The 20,506-nt window shown below is 48.4% G+C and overlaps 5 protein-coding genes across 14 annotated transcripts in view; 1 reads left to right on the forward strand and 4 right to left on the reverse strand.

Moving 5' to 3' along the window:
• Positions 1-20,506, reverse strand: part of Tspear (thrombospondin type laminin G domain and EAR repeats) — a 178,522-nt gene that overhangs the window by 149,649 nt on the left and 8,367 nt on the right. The gene's annotated exons all lie outside the window — the stretch shown is intronic.
• On the reverse strand, positions 243-635 carry LOC127669671 (keratin-associated protein 12-1-like). Of its 3 annotated transcripts, none has more exons than XM_052163838.1 (2): positions 561-635; positions 243-482 (listed from the first exon to the last, which is right to left on the reverse strand). In XM_052163838.1, the coding sequence occupies exons 1-2, from the start codon at positions 633-635 to the stop codon at positions 243-245; spliced, it is 315 nt and encodes a 104-aa protein (XP_052019798.1). The 3 variants fall into 3 exon arrangements, with proteins under 3 accessions (XP_052019798.1, XP_052019799.1, XP_052019796.1); XM_052163839.1 differs by having other exon boundaries at positions 243-468; positions 559-635; XM_052163836.1 differs by having other exon boundaries at positions 531-635.
• On the reverse strand, positions 4,588-4,917 carry LOC127669675 (keratin-associated protein 12-1-like). The gene has a single exon (XM_052163842.1). The coding sequence runs from the start codon at positions 4,915-4,917 to the stop codon at positions 4,588-4,590; it is 330 nt and encodes a 109-aa protein (XP_052019802.1).
• LOC127669676 (keratin-associated protein 12-1-like) lies at positions 10,020-10,346 on the reverse strand. Its single transcript, XM_052163843.1, has 2 exons — positions 10,146-10,346; positions 10,020-10,094 (listed from the first exon to the last, which is right to left on the reverse strand). Exons 1-2 carry the CDS (start codon positions 10,344-10,346, stop codon positions 10,020-10,022), a joined length of 276 nt encoding a protein of 91 aa, XP_052019803.1.
• On the forward strand, positions 16,704-17,528 carry LOC127669654 (keratin-associated protein 10-3-like). 8 transcript variants are annotated; one of them, XM_052163799.1, is made up of 3 exons: positions 16,704-16,802; positions 16,866-17,068; positions 17,228-17,528. In XM_052163799.1, exons 1-3 carry the CDS (start codon positions 16,704-16,706, stop codon positions 17,526-17,528), a joined length of 603 nt encoding a protein of 200 aa, XP_052019759.1. The 8 variants fall into 8 exon arrangements, with proteins under 8 accessions (XP_052019759.1, XP_052019757.1, XP_052019755.1 ...); XM_052163797.1 differs by having other exon boundaries at positions 16,704-17,182; positions 17,300-17,528; XM_052163795.1 differs by having other exon boundaries at positions 16,704-17,092; positions 17,201-17,528.

The raw sequence follows: 20,506 nt of genomic DNA on the forward strand, positions 1-20,506 counted from the left end.
GAGTTGGAGAAACTGGTTTATTTGACACTAGAAGTGAAAAGATATCCCTAGAGCCAGGGCACCCTTCCAGAGGGCAAGGAAAGGGGAATCCAGATAATTCTTCCATGTTCTCTCCACAGAGTCTCAGAGTGGGCACATGGGCTTCTGACCTGCCTCATGCTGAACCAGAAGCCAGTGGACAGAAGCTACGAAGGGACAGCTGCGTCCCATCTACACTGGCACAGCCACAGCTGAAATGCTGGTCAGCAGCAGGAGGGGGTGCTACAGGTCACAGGCCTGCAGACCAGGGTGGGGCAGGAGGGCTGGCAGCATCCAGATGACTGGCAGGAGGAAGTCACACAGACTGTCCGGCAGCTCACAGGCACACACACAGAGGACTGGCAGGAGGGGGCCACACACACAGTGGGCCTGCAGCTCACAGGCACACAGCAAGCCACCTGGTATCTCACAGGAATGCATATAGCAGGCCTGCAGCAAGCTGACTGGCAGGAGCTAGACACACAGCAGGATGGCTGGAAGGGGCTGGACACACAGCAGGATGGCTGGCAGGGGCTGGACACACAGCAGGATGGCTGGCAGGGGCTGGACACACAGCAGGATGGCTGGCAGCCTGAAGAGCAGCTGGTATGGCACATGGTGGAGGCTGGTTGGTCTGGAGGAGGGTGAGGATGTCTAGAGCTCCTTCCCAGGGTGGCTTTTATACCCAGCTCAGTGTTCCAGCTACCCAGAATGCATCTGGCCTTCCTTGTTTGCTTCCTCTGACCTCCCAGGCTGGTTTTGCTGTGTCTATGTTTCTGTTTTTGTTTTGCCTTGGCTTCAAGGCTAATTATAGCTTCTCCTAGCTCCTTCTACTCCTGGACCTTCCAAAGTCAGACTTGCTCTGTTGCCTTTCTCAAGCTCTTCTTGTGACACCACAAAGATTCAGGAGATCAGATGTCCCTCCCCATTTCATGATGATTGTCACACAACAGAGACTTCTCCTAGGGTTGGTGAGGGTTTGCAGAAAGTGGAAGACTGAACACAGGGAGCTCCTTGTGATAGAGCATGACTCAGAGATGAGGTCAGAAAGAAGACAGGAAGGGCATGGAGAACAGCTGTGAATCAGTGTGGGGTGGTGTGTGTGTGTGTGTGTGTGTGTGTGTGTGTGTGTGTGTTTGTAGGGGAGAGAAAGAGAGCAAGAATGTGAGGAACTGTGAACATGCACAAATGCTTAATTGTAGTGAGGATTTTGGTTTCTTTACAAACACAGAAGTGTTATAGGAATATATTTCTGCGTTAATCTCAGGTGTGGAATACAGAGATGCTTCATATGGTCCACAGGAGCTATGATTTGCCTCATGCTCTAGCATGGGAATGATTTTTTTTTTTTGTCACCTGCAGACAGTTTCTGTAAATGTTTTACGTTTGGAATTCTGGGGACTCTTCAGAAGGTATATTAATGTGAGATGCCCAAGTGGGGCTATGACTGCTGCTACTGTTACTGGTTGGAGATATCCTGATGATGAAGATCAAATCGCACCAACAAATTCAATACCCCTAATCAGCAGGAGGAAGTCTAAAAATATCAACAACCCCTTTCCCTTCTAACCTTCTTTCTATCCTAACTAACGTTGAGGAGTTAGAATAGATAAGAGTGCAGTGGGGAGGTAGACAAAGGGAACCCATAATGTACCCAAAAGTCTGGCTACACTTAAATGCACATGTGGTTCACAGTTTGTGTATGCGCGAGTATCCAAGTGTAAACGTATATAGCCATGCATGTGTATACAGGACTGTATATTCATGTGTAGCCACTCACTACCTAGAAAAGTTCCCTGTAGACCTGTTCCTTCCTCTGCCCAGGATCCACTCCCACCCCACCCCCAAGTGCTACAGGATTGGCTCCCCCAGGCTGTTTCTCTGCTTCTCCCCAACTGGCTTCTCCCCACGCCAAGACTGTGAGAACCACTACTGCCTGGAGGTCTTTGTGCCCTGTTACTACCTCCTGCAAGCTGGCTGGGGCTCTGAATTTTCAGTGCTCTGGGTGCTGCCATCCTTCCTGCCTCACATTGTTCCTTGGGCTCCTCCCCTATGGCATCTCCACCTGCTGCTGAGCTCTCTAGTACTCAGATACTAGGATTGTCACCACCATAAGCCTAGGTGAGAACTGTCTAGCATAAGCAGGTAGAGCCAGGAGGGGAGTCAGTTGTCCCCAAACTTCCGTTCTGGTGGGGCAGGATCACACCAAACTCCTCTTTCCTGTTCCTCTTGTCATTCTTTTCTCCTGATATTGAACAAAACCAGACTAGCCCAAAGGAATAAATATATCCAGTCCTCATCCATTTTCCCCTTTCTCCTGTTAGGAACCTGCCTCTTAGGACCTGGTTATTGCTGGCTGCTTTTAGACAGATATACAATGCAGAAGGTGGAAATTGGTCAGCCTGGCCAGAGCAGGAGCAGGAGGAATGTTGTGGCTGAGAAGAGAGTGATTGTTAAAGGGAAGACACTTGGCACTGCAGCTATAAGAAATCAGTCAGGCCCCACCCTTCAAAGGTTCAGCACGAGAACAAGAGCCAAGACGTCCTTTTTCCATGTTTGTCATAATGGTAAGAAAAAATGCAAAAGGGCTAGACAGGCCTACAGAGCACACTAGTGTCGGCAGTGGCGGCAAAAGTCTCTAGCTATTTTCATAGTTACTTTCTTGTCGCTGTGACAAGAAATCAATTTAAGGCCAATAGGAATCAATTTAAGGGAGGAAGGCTTTATTTCATCTTAGGGTTGTAGGAAATGAAGCACATCATGGGGAGGAAGTCCTGGCAGCTGGTCACATTGCATTGTCAACCAAGCAGAGAGAAGGAAGAACGCCTTACTCAGCATTCTCCTTCAGGACTCCAGCCCATGGGGTGGTGACACCCACACTTAGGGTGGGTCCCCCCACTTCTATCAACCTATATAATCACTCACAGGCATGCCCAGAGATGTCTCTTACAGATTATAGATCTAGTCAAGTTGGCATACACTATTAACTATTGGAGAATCCATTTCTCAGGCTCTGGATCTAGTTTTACCTTCCAGTGAGACACTAGAATTCATGCAGGTGTGAGTGTAGAGGACATAAGAGTATGTGGATATGCATAGATGTTTTATAAAATGTGGATATGTATGAGGGAGTGTGTGTGTGTGTGTGTGTGTGTGTGTGTGTGTGTGTGTGTGTGTGCGTGCTTAGCATTAAGAAGGCAAAGAAATGTGCAAGATTGTGGGTGCCTGAATACATACACACAAGCAGGCTTCTCTGTATGAGGTGCATTTCACTGTGTGATTCTGAGTGCATGAGTCGGTATAAGAGTGTTTATGTGTATGATTGTGTGTGCACTGGCCCACATGTGCACATGAAACAGGGTGTGTATGTTCAAGACTATTAGCCCATGGTGACTGTTTCTATCTCTGATTTAGTTTCATACAGATATCTCATTTAAGCCACACAGCGTGTCTTTGACTACCTGGACATCTGGTTATAAAATGAGTCTTACAACTCATGCATCAACAAGGTGGTAGCTTTGAGCATTCCACAGAGGGACCGATATGGGACAGTGCAGGCTTTCAACAGAGTGTGGGAACTGTACACCTGCTATTGTAGGAGAAATGGGTTCATCAGACTGTAGGAGACTGGAGAGAGACAGAGAACTGTAACCAACACTACCCAAGGAAAAGTGTAAACCCCAGTACTTTGAACAACATAAATGTGCCAGTCTAAAGCATAGGACACAGCTAACTTGATTCACTGAAAAGACCGAAGAGGGTGCGCATGACTCTAGAAGCAGCTACGTCAAATCATGGGTCAAACTTGGGCAATGTGTTCACTGACCATATCAGAACTGACATGAAGTGATTATTAGGTCGCATCATCATTCAAGAATAAATGGGCAGGCATGCCACAGAAATGGTGGGTGTGACTGATTCAGGTCATAGAACCAAGATCCAGCTTGTAAAAGCTTCTGGATGGGAAGAAAGTCACCAGGATACATGGCTTAGGACATCCCAAGAGAAGAAAGAAATATAGCCCTGGACAATCTAGCCAACTAACACCTATCTATGCATCCCCTGTTGCAGGACCATTGCGGAGAGAGCTGGGGAGGCAGGATGGAGGCTCACAAGAGACAGTGGGGCCATTGCTGGGGCAATAGGCTTGAGGGCAGACAGACAAGACAGAGACGTGACCACATATATCTACCTTCTCAGGCCATGTCCTCTGTCCTGCATTCCAGCTAATGAAGAAGCACAGAGAGGCTGGATTGTAGAAAACACTGCTAGTAAATGCGTTTGGATACTAATGCAACTAAGAAGACAAATAGGAACCAGGACAGACGTACAGAGCTTACTAGAGAAGCCACTTTATTTGGTACAGGGAGTAGAGGATGCTGGAGGCAGGACATCCTTACAGAAGGGCAGAGCAGGGAATTCTGGGTCATTCTTCTGTGTTCTCTTCCCAGTTCTACAGTGGGCTGGGCATGCTTGTCCACTTGCCTCTTGCCACAGTCAGAGAAGACAGAGATGGATGAGAATAGATGTGTCCTGTCTATGATGGCAACCCCTGTTTAGAGACACTGGTCAGCAGCAGGAGGGGTTGCAGGTGACAGGTCTGCAGACCACAGTTGGGCAGGACGGTTGGCAACATCCAGATGACTGGCAGGAGGAGGTCACACAGACTGGCCGGCAGCTCACGGGCACACACACAGAGGACTGGCAGGAGGGGGCCACACACACAGTGGGCCTACAGCTCACAGGCACACAGCAAGCCACCTGGTATCTCACAGGAATGCATATAGCAGGCCTGCAGCAAGCTGACTGGCAGGAGCTAGACACACAGCAGGATGGCTGGCAGGGACTGGACACACAGCAGGATGGCTGGCAGCCTGAAGAGCAGCTGGTATGACACATGGTGGAGACTGGCTGGTCTGGAGGAGGGTGAGAATGTCTGGAGCTCCTTCCCAGGGTGGCTTTTATACCCAGCTCAGTGTTCCAGCTACCCAGAATGCATCTGGCCTTCCTTGTTTGCTTCCTCTGACCTCCCAGGTTAGCTTTGCTGTTGTCCGTGTTCCTGATTTTTGTTTGCCCTCAGCCTCATAGCTAATTATACCTGCTTCAGCCCCTGCTGAGTCTGGGCTCCCATCTCCCCTAGGGCCATCTGGATTTTACCAAGTTCCATCGCTTCCCATTTCCGCACATGAGATCCCAATGTTTCAGGAGTCTAGAAGTTCTCCCTGCAGGATAACAGTATTTACACACCCACGAAGATCTCACTTCTCATAGGGTTAGGAAAGCATTTGCAGAATATGGGAGGCTGAACACAGGGAGTGTCTTCTCATGAACCACAGATGGAGTAAGATAACAGACAGAGCAGGTTATGGAGGATACCTCTCTTTGTGCGTGTGTGTATGTGTGTGTGTGTGCATGTAAATGTGCACATGAGGTTCAAAGCTTGTGCATGTGTTTGTGAGTGTAAATGTCTGTATAACCATACATGTGAATCTATGACTATGTCCATGCGTGATCGTGATCATATACTACTAAAGGCCTGTTCTCTTCTCCACCCAAGCCTTCCCAAGTCCCTGCTACCTTGCCATGTGAACTGCTCTCCTTGGGCCACCTGCTTGTCCTATGCCTCTGTGTTGCTCCATCTCTGCCTGTCCCTGTGTCTGCCCCTGCCAGCTGGCCTGTAGTGACCCTGAAAGCCACCAGGCCCCCAGATGCTTTCAGCCCTTCTGCCACACCCTGCTGGCCCCTCAGTCGTGGCCCCTCTGCTTACTGCTGATCCCTCCTCTGCAGACTCTCAAACACTGGCCCTGCCTGGATGAGACCTGTCATTCTGGCCAACACTCCATCATGATTATCCCCATCTAGGAAGGGTCTCCTCGCCCCAGACCCCTCAAGGTGATATTGAAGCACCACCCAAACTCCCATTTTCTATTCTCCTTGTCTGTCCTCTCTGCTTTGAAGAAAATCAGACCTGCCCCTGAGTGATCAAAATGTTGAGACTCTCATCCTTTTCCTGCAATCTCTTGTTCCAAACCCTCTTCCTAGGGTCCATCCTGTCCCCTCAGTGAGATCCTAGCAACCAGATGGAGGCTAGGGAAGACCTGAGGGCTGGTGCTATGGGGGGACCATAAGAAGATTCATCTTCACTCTCAACTTGAATGGATTTAGAATCACCAAGAGATGAAGGCACATCTCAAACAGGTCTGTGAATGTTTCCAGGGAAGATTAACTGTGAGTCTAGACTCTCTTTGAATGGAGTGGCTCCCTCCAGTGGGCCAGGATTAACAGAGAAAAGAGGAAAACTAATCAGTTACAAGTATTATCTCTCCTTTGCGGCCCTTTATGACTGCCCTGCTAACCCATAGTGGACTGAAGTCTCTGAATCCAAAAGCTAAAAACTCCTTCATCCCTTTAAGCTACTTTACTGGGTAATTCAGCATAGCCATGCAAAAATAACTAATACAGAACATTAGTCAGAGGTGTCGGGACATTGTTGTGACTAAGCCTGACTATGTGTTTCCTTAGGCCTTTGGCTGGTTTGGATGCGTTGTATAAGAGTTTTCACATATAGGCTTTATGACTCTCAAAAGTTATACAAAGAGCTAATGAGACACTCAGGTGAGAACTCAGAAGACCAGAATGCCAACAGAAATTCCACAAAACATGTGCTCATCAAGTTTCATGGTGCTGTGGGGGCTGGAGAGATGGCTCAGCAGTTAAGAGCACTGACTGCTCTTCCAGAGGTCCTGAGTTCAATTCCCAGGAACCACATGGTGGCTCACAACCATCGATAATGGAATCTAATGCCCTCTTCTGGTGTGTCTGAAGACAGCTACAGTGTACTCACATACATAAAATAAATAAATAAATCTTTAAAAACAAAAGTTTCATGATGCTATTGGGCACTGGACCAGAGGCCATCCATGTGATATTCTACAAGGGAATTTCCTCTGTGCCCAGAAATGCTATGCCAGGCTAAGTTTATAGTGGTGGCTAAATTAACCAGGTAGAAGAGATTTCCTGGCAGCAAAGAGTTCATGCAGTGGCCTGGTCATTGCTGGGGGCTTTTAGACAGGTTTACGGTGAGAATCAAGAACTAAAATCAGAGCTGAACAGTTGGAAAGCCATGTAGCCTGGCCAGAAAGGGAGGCAATCAGAAAGCCATGGCTGTAGAGGATATAGTTGTCAAAGAGATTAATGCTATTGAAGAGAAGCTAACCACTCTATCCTACGACAATAGTAAATTGGCCAGACCTTATCCATCAGAGGTTTCAGAATGAAAACATGAGCCAAGATAGATCCCGTCCCTTTAAGTGTTTCATCATTGAGTGATGCAGAAGTAAGCGTGGCTGTGTGTCTGAGGAGTATTCATACATGTGAAGGAGTATGAATGTGTATGTATGTGTATGTGTGTGTGCATATGAGCATGCTAAGTCACATGGATGTGGAAATGTGTAAGCATGAGCACCTGAATATATGGGTATGAGTATGTGCACACCACACACGTGTATGTGAGCTTTTTCCACGTGTGTCCTTTTATGTGCTTTTATGTGCACGATGGTATGAGAACAAGAGTGTGTGTGTGTGCGTGTGCGTGTGTGTGTGTGTGTGTGTGTGTGTGTGTGTGTGTAACCGGAGTGTAAACACACCATAGGTGTATGGGATGTGCTACATGTTCGGGGCAGTTCATGAGTTTTATTCGAACAGCACAAGGGAACCCTGACAACCCTGTCTGTGGAGGGATTAAACAACTCTTACAACTCCTGTCTCCTGGCTAGCCTGTGGAGAGTAGCTCAAGGCATCCAAGAGTGAGAACTCTAGAGGAACAGGTCCAGGATGATGTCCTGGAGTACAGCAGAGAATGAGACATCCATATCTGTCTATCTCAGGAACCTCACAGGGAACAGTCACAACAGACTGCAGAGATGGAGGATTGAGCCAGCTAATGGAGACGGACTGTCACCAACACTTCCCAGAGGAAAACCATCCCCAAAGCTAGACACAGCCTTGAAGGTCCATCTCCACTGTTAACGGGATTTCAAATCACCATGGAAATGTGCTTCTGGGAATACTAATGGCTGTATTTCCAGAAAGGTTTAACTGAGGAGAAAAAACCCACCCTAAACATAGTTGGCACAAGCACTGTTCAATGGGCCATGATTCAAGATGGACTAAAAAGGAGAAGGCCGACTGAGTACCAGCACTCAATGCTCATTTTACTTTCTGCCTGTAGATACAATGTGAGCTACCACCTCACCCTCTTTCCACCATGACCATCCCATCCTGAAGGGCTATACCCTCAAACCAGGGGCCCTTTCTTCAGGTTCCACTCACTGGAGAGTTTGTCCTAGCAAGAGGGACAAAGAAACTAAACCAATCATTGAGATGATCTGAAATAGAAACGTGTTTCCTATCCCATGCTGTGAAAAGATTCAGAACAATGTGCACATGGCTATGACAGGGGCCGCCCCAAGAAGCTGGTGAGATGTGTGTGTTCTAGCTGCTTTACAGGCAAATGATTAGATGTGTGAATGTCTTATTGTAATTGGTCAACAATAAGAAGATAGGCATACGTTTCCCTGGTACTGAGAAGGTGATTCAGGACCAGTCAGTTTGTATGACTAGAATTGTTTCAAAGCTGCCCATTAAGAAGAAAGTCACCATGACTTGGGACCACAGGGCAGCCACAGAGGAAAAAGAAAACCTTTTATAAAACATTCTATGAACATAGTGGAGCATGGATCCTTATTACATGCTGGGGAATCCTCTGGGTATATGCCCAGGAGTAGTATAGCAGGATCCTCCGGAAGTGACGTGCCCAGTTTTCTGAGGAACCGCCAGACTGATTTCCAGAGTGGTTGCATCAATTCGCAATCCCACCAGCAGTGGAGGAGTGTTCCTCTTTCTCCACATTCTCGCCAACACCTGCTGTCTCCTGAATTTTTAATCTTAGCCATTCTGACTGGTATAAGGTGAAATCTCAGGGTTGTTTTGATTTGCATTTCCCTAATGACTAATGAAGTCGAGCATTTTTTAAGATGCTTCTCAGCCATCCAAAGTTCTTCAGGTGAAAATTCTTTGTTTAGCTCTGTACTCCATTTTTTAATAGGGTTATTTGGTTTTCTGGGGTCTAACTTCTTGAGTTCTTTGTATATATTGGATATTAGCCCTCTATCTGATGTAGGGTTGGTGAAAATCTTTTCCCAATTTGTTGGTTGCCGACTTGTCCTTTTGATGGTGTCCTTTGCCTTACAGAAACTCTGTCATTTTATGAGGTCCCATTTGTCAATTCTTGATCTTAGAGCATACACTATTGGTGTTCTGTTCAGGAACTTTCCCCCTGTACCGATGTCCTCAAGGGTCGTCTCCAGTTTCTTTTCTATTAGCTTCAGAGTGTCTGGCTTTATGTGGAGGTCCTTGATCCATTTGGAGGGGAATGGGGGGCCAGAAAAGGGGAAAGCATTTCAAATGTAAATAAAAAATATATCGAATATAAAACATTCTAGGATTCGCTATGCATGAGCACCCCCTACAGGGAAAGGCAAGCAGGTGCAAACACTGCAAAAAGATAAGGCAAGTCCACCCCACTGGGATGGCCACTGGGATGCCAGGGGCATAAACACACCCACTCTTCAGGCCACGCCCTCCTCCCTGCATGCCACCTCTTAAGAAAGCATGGTGAGTGTGCATCATAAAAACCACTAATTTTCTCTGCTTCCTGATGCCAAAGCCACCAGGAAAGACAGACAGGAACCAGGACAAACATGCACAGCTGAATAGAGAAGCCACTTTATTTAGGGAGTAAGAGAAGGACCCTGGAGCCAGGACATCCTTAGAGAAGGGCAGAGGAAGAGGTATCTCTATTATTTGACTGTGTTTGCTCCCAAGTTACAGGGTGGAACCAGGTGTGCTTCCAATCTGTTTCAAGTGCAGAACCACCACCACAGAGGGAGGGGATGGATGTGTCCTGTTTGTGCTGGCAGCAGCTGGTTTGGAGACACTGGTCAGCAGCAGGAGGGGTTGCAGGGGACAGGTCTGCAGACCAGGGTGGGGCAGGAGGGCTGGCAGCATCCAGATGACTGGCAGGAGGAGGTCACACAGACTGGTCGGCAGCTCACAGGCACACACACAGACTGGCAGGAAGGGGCCATATATACAGTGGGCCTGCAGCTCACAGGCACACAGCAAGCCACCTGGTACCTCACAGGAATGCATATAGCAGGCCTACAGCATGCTGACTGGCAGGGGCTAGACACACAGCAGGATGGCTGGCAGGGGCTGGACACACAGCAGGATGGCTGGCAGCCTGAAGAACAGTTAGTGTGACACATGGTGGAGGCTGGCTGGTCTGGGGGAAGGTGAAAATGTCTGGAGCTCCTACCTGAAGTGGTTTTTATACCCAGCTCAGTGTTCCAAATACCTAGAATGCAGCTGGTCTTCCTTGTTTGTTTTCTCTGTCCTCCGGGCTAGCATTGCTATTGTTCATGCTCTTGTTTGGTTTGCCCAACTCCATAACTAATGCAACTCTCTAGCTGCTGCTGCATCTAGATTCCCAAGCCATCTTCTCCTGGTGCTACCTGTATTCCATGCCCCATGAATTCCAGATTTCTTTACATGAGTTCGCAGAAATCCAAGAGTCCAGATATCCTCCCTGTAGGGTGACAGTCCTACCACAACCACAGATATTATTCTTTTCCTATGGTCTGGAAGGCTCTGCAACACAAAGGAGGTTGAACATAGTGCATGACCTCATTCATTAGGGTCCTAAGGAAATACAGGTTGGACCAGCCACATTCTGGAAAAGCAAATGAAGCCAGTACAGATTCACAGGGACCACAGCTGGAACTTGGGCTGAGGCCAAGGCTCTAGGCCCTGTCCTCTTTTGGGCATGTTCATCAGTGAGCCACATGTACTGTCATGAAAAGCAGCATGACAACAGCACCTATAGGTGTCCTCAACCCCAGTTAACTTGGCTCTTCCCTGCCTCATCCCACCCATCCACACCCCTCCCCAGTCTCAATCTACTCTTCTACAGCTACAGTAACACACAGAACAGAGGCATTGCCATATTCTCACCTCCCTCTGTCCTCCCAGACTCCACTGTAAAACACAGAGAACACATCCCAAAGTATCTAAAGTCACTCTTAGGAAAGTTCTCATGTCTCTTTATTTCCACTTCAACTCCATCGTGGACAGGAATGAAGCTTTGAGACAAGAAGATGCTATGCTGTAAGACGCAGGCTAGGATTGTCAACATGCTCCTCAGCTATATTCCTAGCATCCTAATAATCTGTTAAGCTGTGGGCAATGTCTGAGCATCATTACTGCCTCTGCTTGCTCCTCTCCTTCTTCCTTCAGAAGTAGGGAAGACATTGAATTGGAAAGAAGCAGAAAGTGGTTTGCAAGGCCAGATCATCCCAGCAGACTACCTGACCCCATGCAGCAAGGATTCTAGGATAGCCTGCTATAGGCAGGAGAGCAGCCTCACTGACTTCTAGACACTGCACACACTGGAGAATTCCTCAAAGCTCTTAGTTCTAATAAGGAGGTAGACCAGATGTCTGTCACAATGTCAGCTTCCTATTAGGAGCTTCCACTAAAGCTGAGAAGAGGGATTCTCAGAAACTCACTCAACCCACAACCACTGCTGCGTGAACCAGGACCCTTGGGAACAGAGAACTGAAGGTGTAGTGTGTAGCAAACCTGAAACCCTGATGGAAAGGACAATGGCTAAGATGTAGTCCCTTAATTACATGGTTGATAGACAGGAGATGTCTACACTCAGACAGGGCTAGACAGAGGCACATGCGTGCCCAGCTCTCTTCCAAGCCAACTTCCCAATGAAGTGTGGCCAGTGGCTGAGAGGAGATCCAGGGTGGGTAGGCAGAGAGAGCATCTAGAATATGGGTGGGCTGTGCCCCAGAGAAAGCTTGGCAGAAGATGGTGGGGAACAGGTACCTATCTCCCTGCAAACCTATATTCCAACCAGAAGGCTGGTCAGAGACATACCATAATAGAGAAAGCACCACAGGACTGAATAGACTTCCTCAGAATCCAATAAGGACCCAAGACCACTATACTTGAGTCTATAGGGGGACTCAGTACAGACACCCTCAGCCACATCTAGTTCAACCCCCATGATGATTCCAGGAGCATGGTGGGATCGTGGGTGGGGGCTATATGGGTTTTCAACATTTGTACACCAACAGAGTGTAAAGCCAAACCTACAGAATCTCAAAATAACTGGTTAACAGTTGACCATCTGCCTGAACAAAACCCCATAGATACAAGAGGATAATAGAACCCAAAATCTCCAAATGTATTTTCATAAGTTCAAGCATGTATGTGATCAAAATAACCAGGCACAAAAGATTTTTGTCCTGTAAATCACCTTCATAAGTAAAAGCAACCAGAAAAAAAGAATCTGAGATAATCTCATTACAGAGATGGGCAGTCAGTGACCACAAGCAGCTATTATTTGTCCAAAGATCAAAGAAAAATACTATCTTTATGAGTGAATAGGTAGAACTTCCCAGGAGAGAAATACAATTAATCCAACAAAAGGGAATTCTAAAACTGAAACATACAATAGCTGAAATTTAAATGCACACTGGACAAACCTGAGAGCAGGTGCAAGAAATGAAGAAACATCAGTGGACCTGAAACACTCACAGAAATCATTCCATCAGAAATGAGGAGAGAGGGAGAGAAAGAGGAAGGACAAAAGTGCTGGTACGATGGTTAAGTAAGTATAGGCACATGTACCCAGCCCTGATGGCCTGAGTTTAGTCAGAATTGACATGGTAGAGAGATTGTGATAAGTTGTCCTCTCCCCTACACACACAGACACACACACACACACACACACACACACACACACACACGCACATACTTACACACACCATACACCACATACACATACCACATGAGCATACACACTACAAGCCACATGCAGACACACCACACACCATACACACACACCACATGCACATACATATCACATGTACACACATACCACACATGCATACACACCACACACTACATACCACACAAACACACCACATGCACACATACCAAACACCACACATACACACACACCACATGCACAAAACCACATACCACATGAGCATACACACCACAAGCCACATGCACACACACCACACACCATACACACATACTACATGCACATACATACCACATGAACACACATGCCACACACACAACACACACACCATATACCACACACACATAGACACCATATACACAACTACACACCACATGTGCATACATACCACAAACCACATGAACACACACCATACACACACACCATACACACACATACCACACACCACACATAGCACATACATATAACTACATGCCACATGTGCATACGCCCCACAAGCCACATGCACACACACCACATATACACCACACACTACACATCACATGAATACATACCACATATCATATACACAACCACACATGCACACATATACCATTCATGCCTCCCACACACACACACAAACACATACACACCACATGCACACACACATACACATGTACACACACCACACACCATACGAACCACACATACCCACATATCACCCACATATATACACACACACACCATGCACCACACCTCGCACACAGACACCACATATCACACACACACATTACATTTGGGGCTGGAGAGATGGTTCTGTGGTTAAGAGTGCTTGTTTCTCTTGCAGCAGACCAGAGTTTGGTTCCCAGCACCCATATTGAGCAGCTTATATCACCTGTAACTCCAGTTCCAGGGGATCCAACACATGCTTTTGTCCTCTATGTGTACTGCATTCATATATACCTACACTCAAACAGACAGAGACACATAAATAAGAGTAAAAATAAATATTTTTTAAATGTAAAATTGTGCTGGCTAGTTTTATATCAACTTGACACAAGCTAAAATTACTTGGGAAGAGGAACACTCAACTAAGAAAATGCTTCCACCAAATTAGCTGGTGGGATAGCCTGTGATATAGTCTCTCAATTGATAATTGGTGTGAGAGGGTCCAGCCCACTGTGGGTGGTGCCATCTCTGGGCTGGTGGTCCTCAGTTATATAAGAAAGCAGACTGAGCAAGCCATGAGAAGCAGGCCAGAAAACAGCATTCCTAGGTGGCGTGTGCTTCAATTCCTGCCTGGAGTTCCTGTCCTGACTTCCCTCAGTGATGGAGTGTGACCCTAGAAGTGTGGGATAAAACACAATCTGCCTTTCCCAAGTTGCTTTTGGTCACAATGTCTTCTTAGCCCTTCCAAAGAACAGCAGATGGCTGTGAGGGAGCCAACAGTCCAGAAGGGCACCATGATTGTGGAGGAATCAACACCTTTCTCCCACTGAGGCAGGGTGTGAGCTAGTCAAGATCAAGACTTTCAGAAAGGATGAGAGCAGTGACCCATCAGCTGGCTCAGGATAGTCTTGAGGGGTGAGACTTCAGGGTGGGTCTCAGACAGCAAGTTCAGCTGGAAGGATAGGATAGCTGCAAGGGAAACCATCACCTGACCAGATCACCAGAGGCTGAGTGTGTGGCATCTCACATTCACTGATAATCATGGAAAGTTATCACTTGAGGTAGGAGGTGCAAAGGCTCCTGGAGAGCAGGAGTGCCCAGGCTCCACTCTATCCTGACTTCCTTCTCCCACTGCTCTTACTCCAGAGAAAAGCTGACTTGTGTGGACAGACCTCTGCCTCAACCCCAGAATTCCAGTCAGCTTCCCGCAGCTCTAATGGACACAGATGTCACATCCTGGAAAAGAGTAATCCCAACAGCCAAGGTCACCCCACTCTTACCCATGCATGGCAAAGGCTTGTGGCATGGGGTAAGAGCAAACAGCAAGGGGCTGGAGAGATGGCTCAGCAGTTTAAAAACTTGCTGCCCTTCCAAAGGACCTGGATTCAACTCCCAGTATCCTCATGGCAGCTCACAACTACATAAAACTCCAATATTAGAGGATCTGACACCCATTCCAGCCTCGGCTGACACCAGACACTGGCACACAGACAGACAGACAGACAGACAAGCAGACAAGCCAAACACCCCTATACCTCGGTAGGGTGAAGGAAGGGGAAAGAGAGAGATTTTATAAAGAAAAAAATCAAATATGTCTCTAGGTACCAAAACTGGACAATGTGAAAAGAAAATTAAGAAAATTTCTTAAGATTGCCATGGTGGGATACACCTTTAATCCTAGTACCCAGGAGGCAAAGGTAGGCAGATCTCTGAGCTCAAACCCAGCCTAGTCTACAGAGTGAATTTCAGGACAGCCAGAGCTACATAGTGAGACCTTTGTCTCAAAACAAAAATAAAAACAAAGAAAAGAATAATGAAAGGAGGGAGAAAGAAAGGGAAGGAGGGAGGAAAGAAAGAAAGAGGAAAGGGGGAATCAGGGAGGGAAAGGAAGAGAAGGGGGGAGGGGAAAAGAAGGGAGGGGAGAAGGGAGAAAAAAGGAAAGAAAGAATGAAAGAGAAAGGAAGGAGGGAGGGAAGGAAGGAAGAAGAAAGAAAGGAAAGAAGAAAGGCAGGAAGGCAGGAAGGAAGAAAGAACGAAAGAAAACAATGTATTTACAAAGTCAAGAAAGAAAGAAAGAAAGAAAGAAAGGAAGGAAGGAAGGAAGGAAGGAAGGAAGGAAGGAAGGAAGGAAGAAAGAAAGAAAGAAAGAAAGAAAGAAAGAAAGAAAGAAAGAAAGAAAGAAAGAAAGAAAGAAAGAAAGAAAGAAAGAAAGAAAGAAAGGAAGGAAGGAAGGAAGGAAGGAAGGAAGGAAGGAAGGAAGAAAGAAAGAAAACAATGTATTTACAAAGGCATCCACTACAAAGTCCAGCCTCCTAGAGCTCAGGAGAGCAGGAGAGCAAGTGACAGCTCCCCTGTCCTGCACTAAGGAGTTCTATCAGACTTTTCCCCTCTAGATGCCCAGAATACTATGGGCAGGACTAAAGGTCTTCTGTCTTTGAGTGATGGGTGTCCTGGCTTCCCTCCACTCCTCTGGAGGGGACTTATTGTTGGAGGCATTTCTACTAGTCTGTTTCACCTTGAGAGCAGAAGGACAGGAACACAAGACATGAGCTGCCCAGCTGTATGCTTTTGTTTGTGCCTCAGTTTCCCCATGTGAGACTAATGACATCATCTCCCTTGCAAGGTTACAGGGGTTAGTTGACGTAGTGCCTATAGATTCACTTAGAACAATTCCTAGAGCAAAGTGAGAACTATTATTAGAGGCATTGTTGATGCAGAAAACAAACACAGCTCTCTGACTGGTCATCCTCAAATAAAGAGGACACAAAATAAGATTAAAATATACTGATGACTCAATTAAGGACTGAAGCGGGGAGCCAGAGCAAGGGGCCTCAAAAGAAGGCTGACCCTTCCTGGAGAGGAAATGACACACCCCTGTTTTGCCCCTTGCAGCCTTGCCAGACCTATGAGCTCTAGCTGCGCAGAGTTCTATGGGTGGGTGGAGCTATAGGCCACGCCCACTTGGTTGACAGGTGTCTTAGAACTACATCAACACCAACAGGGAACTGTAGCTGGGACACCACAAACATACACATCCTTGAGAGATATATAAGTGGCTCCAGGCACCTCGCTCCCTCACTACCCTGCTCCCTCCTTCTCTCCTTCTCAAATCTTACCTTCTGCCCTCCAACCAGCCATGGCCACCTCCACCATGTCTGTCTGCTCTGACGCCTGCACTGAGTCCTCCTGGCAGGTAGAGGACTGCCCAGAGAGCTGCTGTGAGCCCTCCTGCTGTGTCCCCAGCTGTGGCCAGTCTAGCTGCTGTGCCCCCAGCTGTTGCCAGTCCAGCTGCTGCCAGTCTAGCTGCTGTGCCCCAGCCCCCTGCCTGACCCTCGTCTGCACCCCAGTGAGCTGTGTGTCCAGCCCCTGCTGCCAATCCTCCTGCTGCACACCCTCATGCTGCCAGCAGTCTAGCTGCCAGCCAGCGTGCTGCACCTGCTCCCCCTGCCAGCAGCCCTGCTGTGTGACCCTTTGCTGCAAGCCTGTCTGCTGCACACCCATCTGCTCTGGATCATGCTGCCAGCAGTCTAGCTGCCAGTCCTCATGCTGTCAATCCCCCTGCTGTGTGCCTGTCTGCTGCAAGCCTGTCTGCTGCACCCCCATCTGCTCTGGATCATGCTGCCAGCAGTCTAGCTGCCAGCCCTCCTGCTGTCAACCCCCCTGCTGTGTGCCTGTCTGCTGCAAGCCTGTGTGCTGCACACCCATCTGCTCTGGCCCCTCCTCCTGCTGCCAGTCTTCCTGCTGTGCTCCTGTGTGCTGCAAGCCTGTGTGCTGCAAGCCCTGCTCCAGTGTGTCCCTGCTGTGCCGCCCTGTGTGCAGACCTGCCTGCTGTGTGCCCACCTCCTCCTGCTGTGCCTCCTCCTGCCAGCCCAGCTGCTGTCGCCCAGCCTCCTGTGTGTCCCTGCTGTGCCGCCCTGCCTGCTCCAGACAGGCCTGCTGTGGCCAGAAGTCCAGCTGCTGATGGATCTACCCCTGGGGCTCCCTCACCTCTCCCCTAGTTCCCGAGCTGCCTCAGGTGCCAGCCCTGCCTTAGCTTGCGTGTCTTCCATCAAACAACAGAGTATCCTGTCTCGCTCTCCGCCATTACCCAGCCTGGTAGAGGTCCTGGTCATAAGCCCGGGAACCCTCCTCCACAGCCCTGCTGTCCCTCCAGTGGGCTTCTTGGTAGGAAACTGCCAGGTACCCTCTAGCTGGAAGCCTCCTCAGAACTTTAATAATAAACACTTTGACTTCAGCCATGCCTCAGTCTTCCTCTCTAAATTCTAATGGAACCAGCATCAGGTCCTGATGGGAAGCCAGGAAGCAGTATATCCTGAGCTACATACCTTCCACAGCTTGTCCTCGGCCAGCAGTCACACACCTGTGATAGAGGGTCCCAATCACAGGCAACCCCTGCCAATCCTGCCAGGCCAGCCTCTATCCCAGGAGCCACTTGGCAAGGACAAGCAGCAGACCTTCAGGGCAGGTGACCGTGTGTCTGATGCCAAAGGTCTGGTACCTGGTAGGCATTCCCTGGAAGGACCATTCGGCGCAGCTGCTAAGAACCTGGTTTCTCGGAGAGCAGGCTTGGTCCTCAGAGGGGAAAGCAGGCAGCCCATGCCAACCTAGGAGGAGTCAGAGCCCAAGGGGCCAGCACAGGCTCTCAAATCTTGCCATACTCCAGAAGGCTAGAAGGCTCTTGGGATCAGACTACAAATAGCCCACAGGCTTTCAACATAAGCAGAGTTAGATTTGCTTTCTCCCATAAACTCCCTTTAGGTCCAGCATCTGCCTCCCCTCCATTGCTCTTTGGGTTGCTATGGCTACACCCCCACACCCTCCATCCTCCCCCCCCCCCACAACTACCTCCTCACCATCAACCTCACTCCTCTGTTGGTTGGCTTGTCTCTGCTAGGGAAACTCACCACACGAGACCTCTGGGGCACATCATCCACCTTCCCGTCCTGCTCCATCGCTTCATTTCATGCACAGCCCTCATCCTGTCAACTCTGCTCTCTCTCTCTCTCTCTCTCTCTCTCTCTCTCTCTCTCTCTCTCTCTTCAAGCTCCACTGCAGGGCTAAGCCATGCTCCCCTCCAGCTGTGGGTCTGGAGGTCAAGCCAGATGTCTGTCCTACCTTCCATCCCCAAGGTCAGAGTGGGAAATGCAGTTGGGGCTATGATGGTCAGATTGACTCCAGGACGTGCAGTTGCGGTGCACAGTCTGAACATTTCCCAGGGACCCTTTCACTTTGCCAGCAGCATTTAGCCCCATAGTGAGTGCCAACTCCAAGACAGGAGGACTCTGCACCTTGTTGTGCACCAACAACACCTGTCACAGACTGATGACTTACTCCTGTGTCTTAGTTAGGGTTTCATTGCCGTGAAGAGACACCATGACCACGGCAACTCTTATAAAGGCAAACAGCTCATTGGGGCTGGCTTACAGTTTCAGAGGATTAGTCCATTATCATCCTGGTGGGAAGCATGGCAGCAGGCAGATAGGATGCTGGAGGGGCTGAGAACTCTACATCTTGATTCTCAGGCAGCAAAAGGAGAGTATGTACCACTCTGAACATATCTAGAGCATGGGAGACCTCAAAGCCCCCTCCCCCCCTCAGTGATACACTTCTTCCAACAAGGCCACACCCACTCCAACAAGGCCACACCCATTCCAACAAGGCCACACCCACTCCAACAAGGCCACACCCACTCCAACAAAGCCACACCTCTGAAGAGCATCACTCCCCTATGGGCCAAGCATATTCAAGCTGTCAGTCCACGAGGGCCATTCCTAATCAAACCACCACAGACAAAACAGTAAAACAGTTCCCTGTGGAGTGCATTGGGAACACATCAGAAAAACCTGATCTGAGAGCCTGTTAAATACACCAGACCGAGGAAGGGTGCTCCGCCCTCAGCTCGCTCCATGGAGAGGACACCTGGCAATCACCCACCCACCTACCATTTAATCATCCCATGTGTGTCATGTGTGAGAAAGTCCAACTGTCCCTGAGGCTTCAGCCCCTCAGTCCCCCCACTGCTGATGTGACCCATCCCAATTGTTGTCCATCCATCCATCCATTTATCCACCTCTCCCTGCCCCTTTCTTTTTTAATTTTTTAAAGAAAGTTTTTTAACTTGTTTATTAATTTATTTTATGCACATGAGTACACCACATTGCTGTCTTCAGACACACCAAAAGAGAGCACAAGATCCTATTACAGATGGCTGTGAGCCACCATGTGGTTGCTGGGATTTGAACTCAGGACCTCTGGAAGCAGTCAGTGCTCTTAACCGCTGAGCCACCTCTCCAGCCCCTGTTCCTGTACCTTACCTTTGGGGCTTTGTGCCTCCCCTCTGTGCCTCAGAATGCTTCCAGAAGCTCTCTCCAGTTGTAGACATTGTATCTAGCCACCTCAGCTGATCTGCAGCTGCCTTCTGGGACGGTTTGAATTCCTCTAAGTTGGCCAAAGCCTCTTCAACCCTGTGGAGCTATTCTGTAATGTGTGTGTGTGTGTGTGTGTGTGTGTGTGTGTGTGTGTGTACACATGCCTACACATGCATGTGTTTGTGCGTGTACACACATTACTGTGCATTGTATAATGTGGTCTGGTGGCTAACGTTGTTACTAAGACCTTTAGAGTTCACCTTGCCATCACTGTGACTAAAATGCCTGACAGAGACAACTGAAGGGAGAAAGAGCTTGTGTCAGAAGGCTCAGCCCACCGTGGCAGGGAAGGCAAGTGGGCAGCGTAGTTCACAGTAGTAGGAGCATGTGGCACATGGCAGAGGCTGTCCCTATCACAACTGGGCAGGCCAGACCAGCCACACCCAATGGCCCCCTTATGCCATCTAGGTGATTCCTTCCAAAGTCTCCAGAACACTCGCAAAAACAGCACCACCATCCAAAAACCAAGCCTTCAAACCACGAGCCCGAGGCACACTTCTTCCGATTTGAT

This window comes from Apodemus sylvaticus, chromosome 19 (assembly GCF_947179515.1).
Source record: "Apodemus sylvaticus chromosome 19, mApoSyl1.1, whole genome shotgun sequence".
In the NCBI taxonomy this organism is placed as follows: domain Eukaryota; kingdom Metazoa; phylum Chordata; class Mammalia; order Rodentia; family Muridae; genus Apodemus; species Apodemus sylvaticus.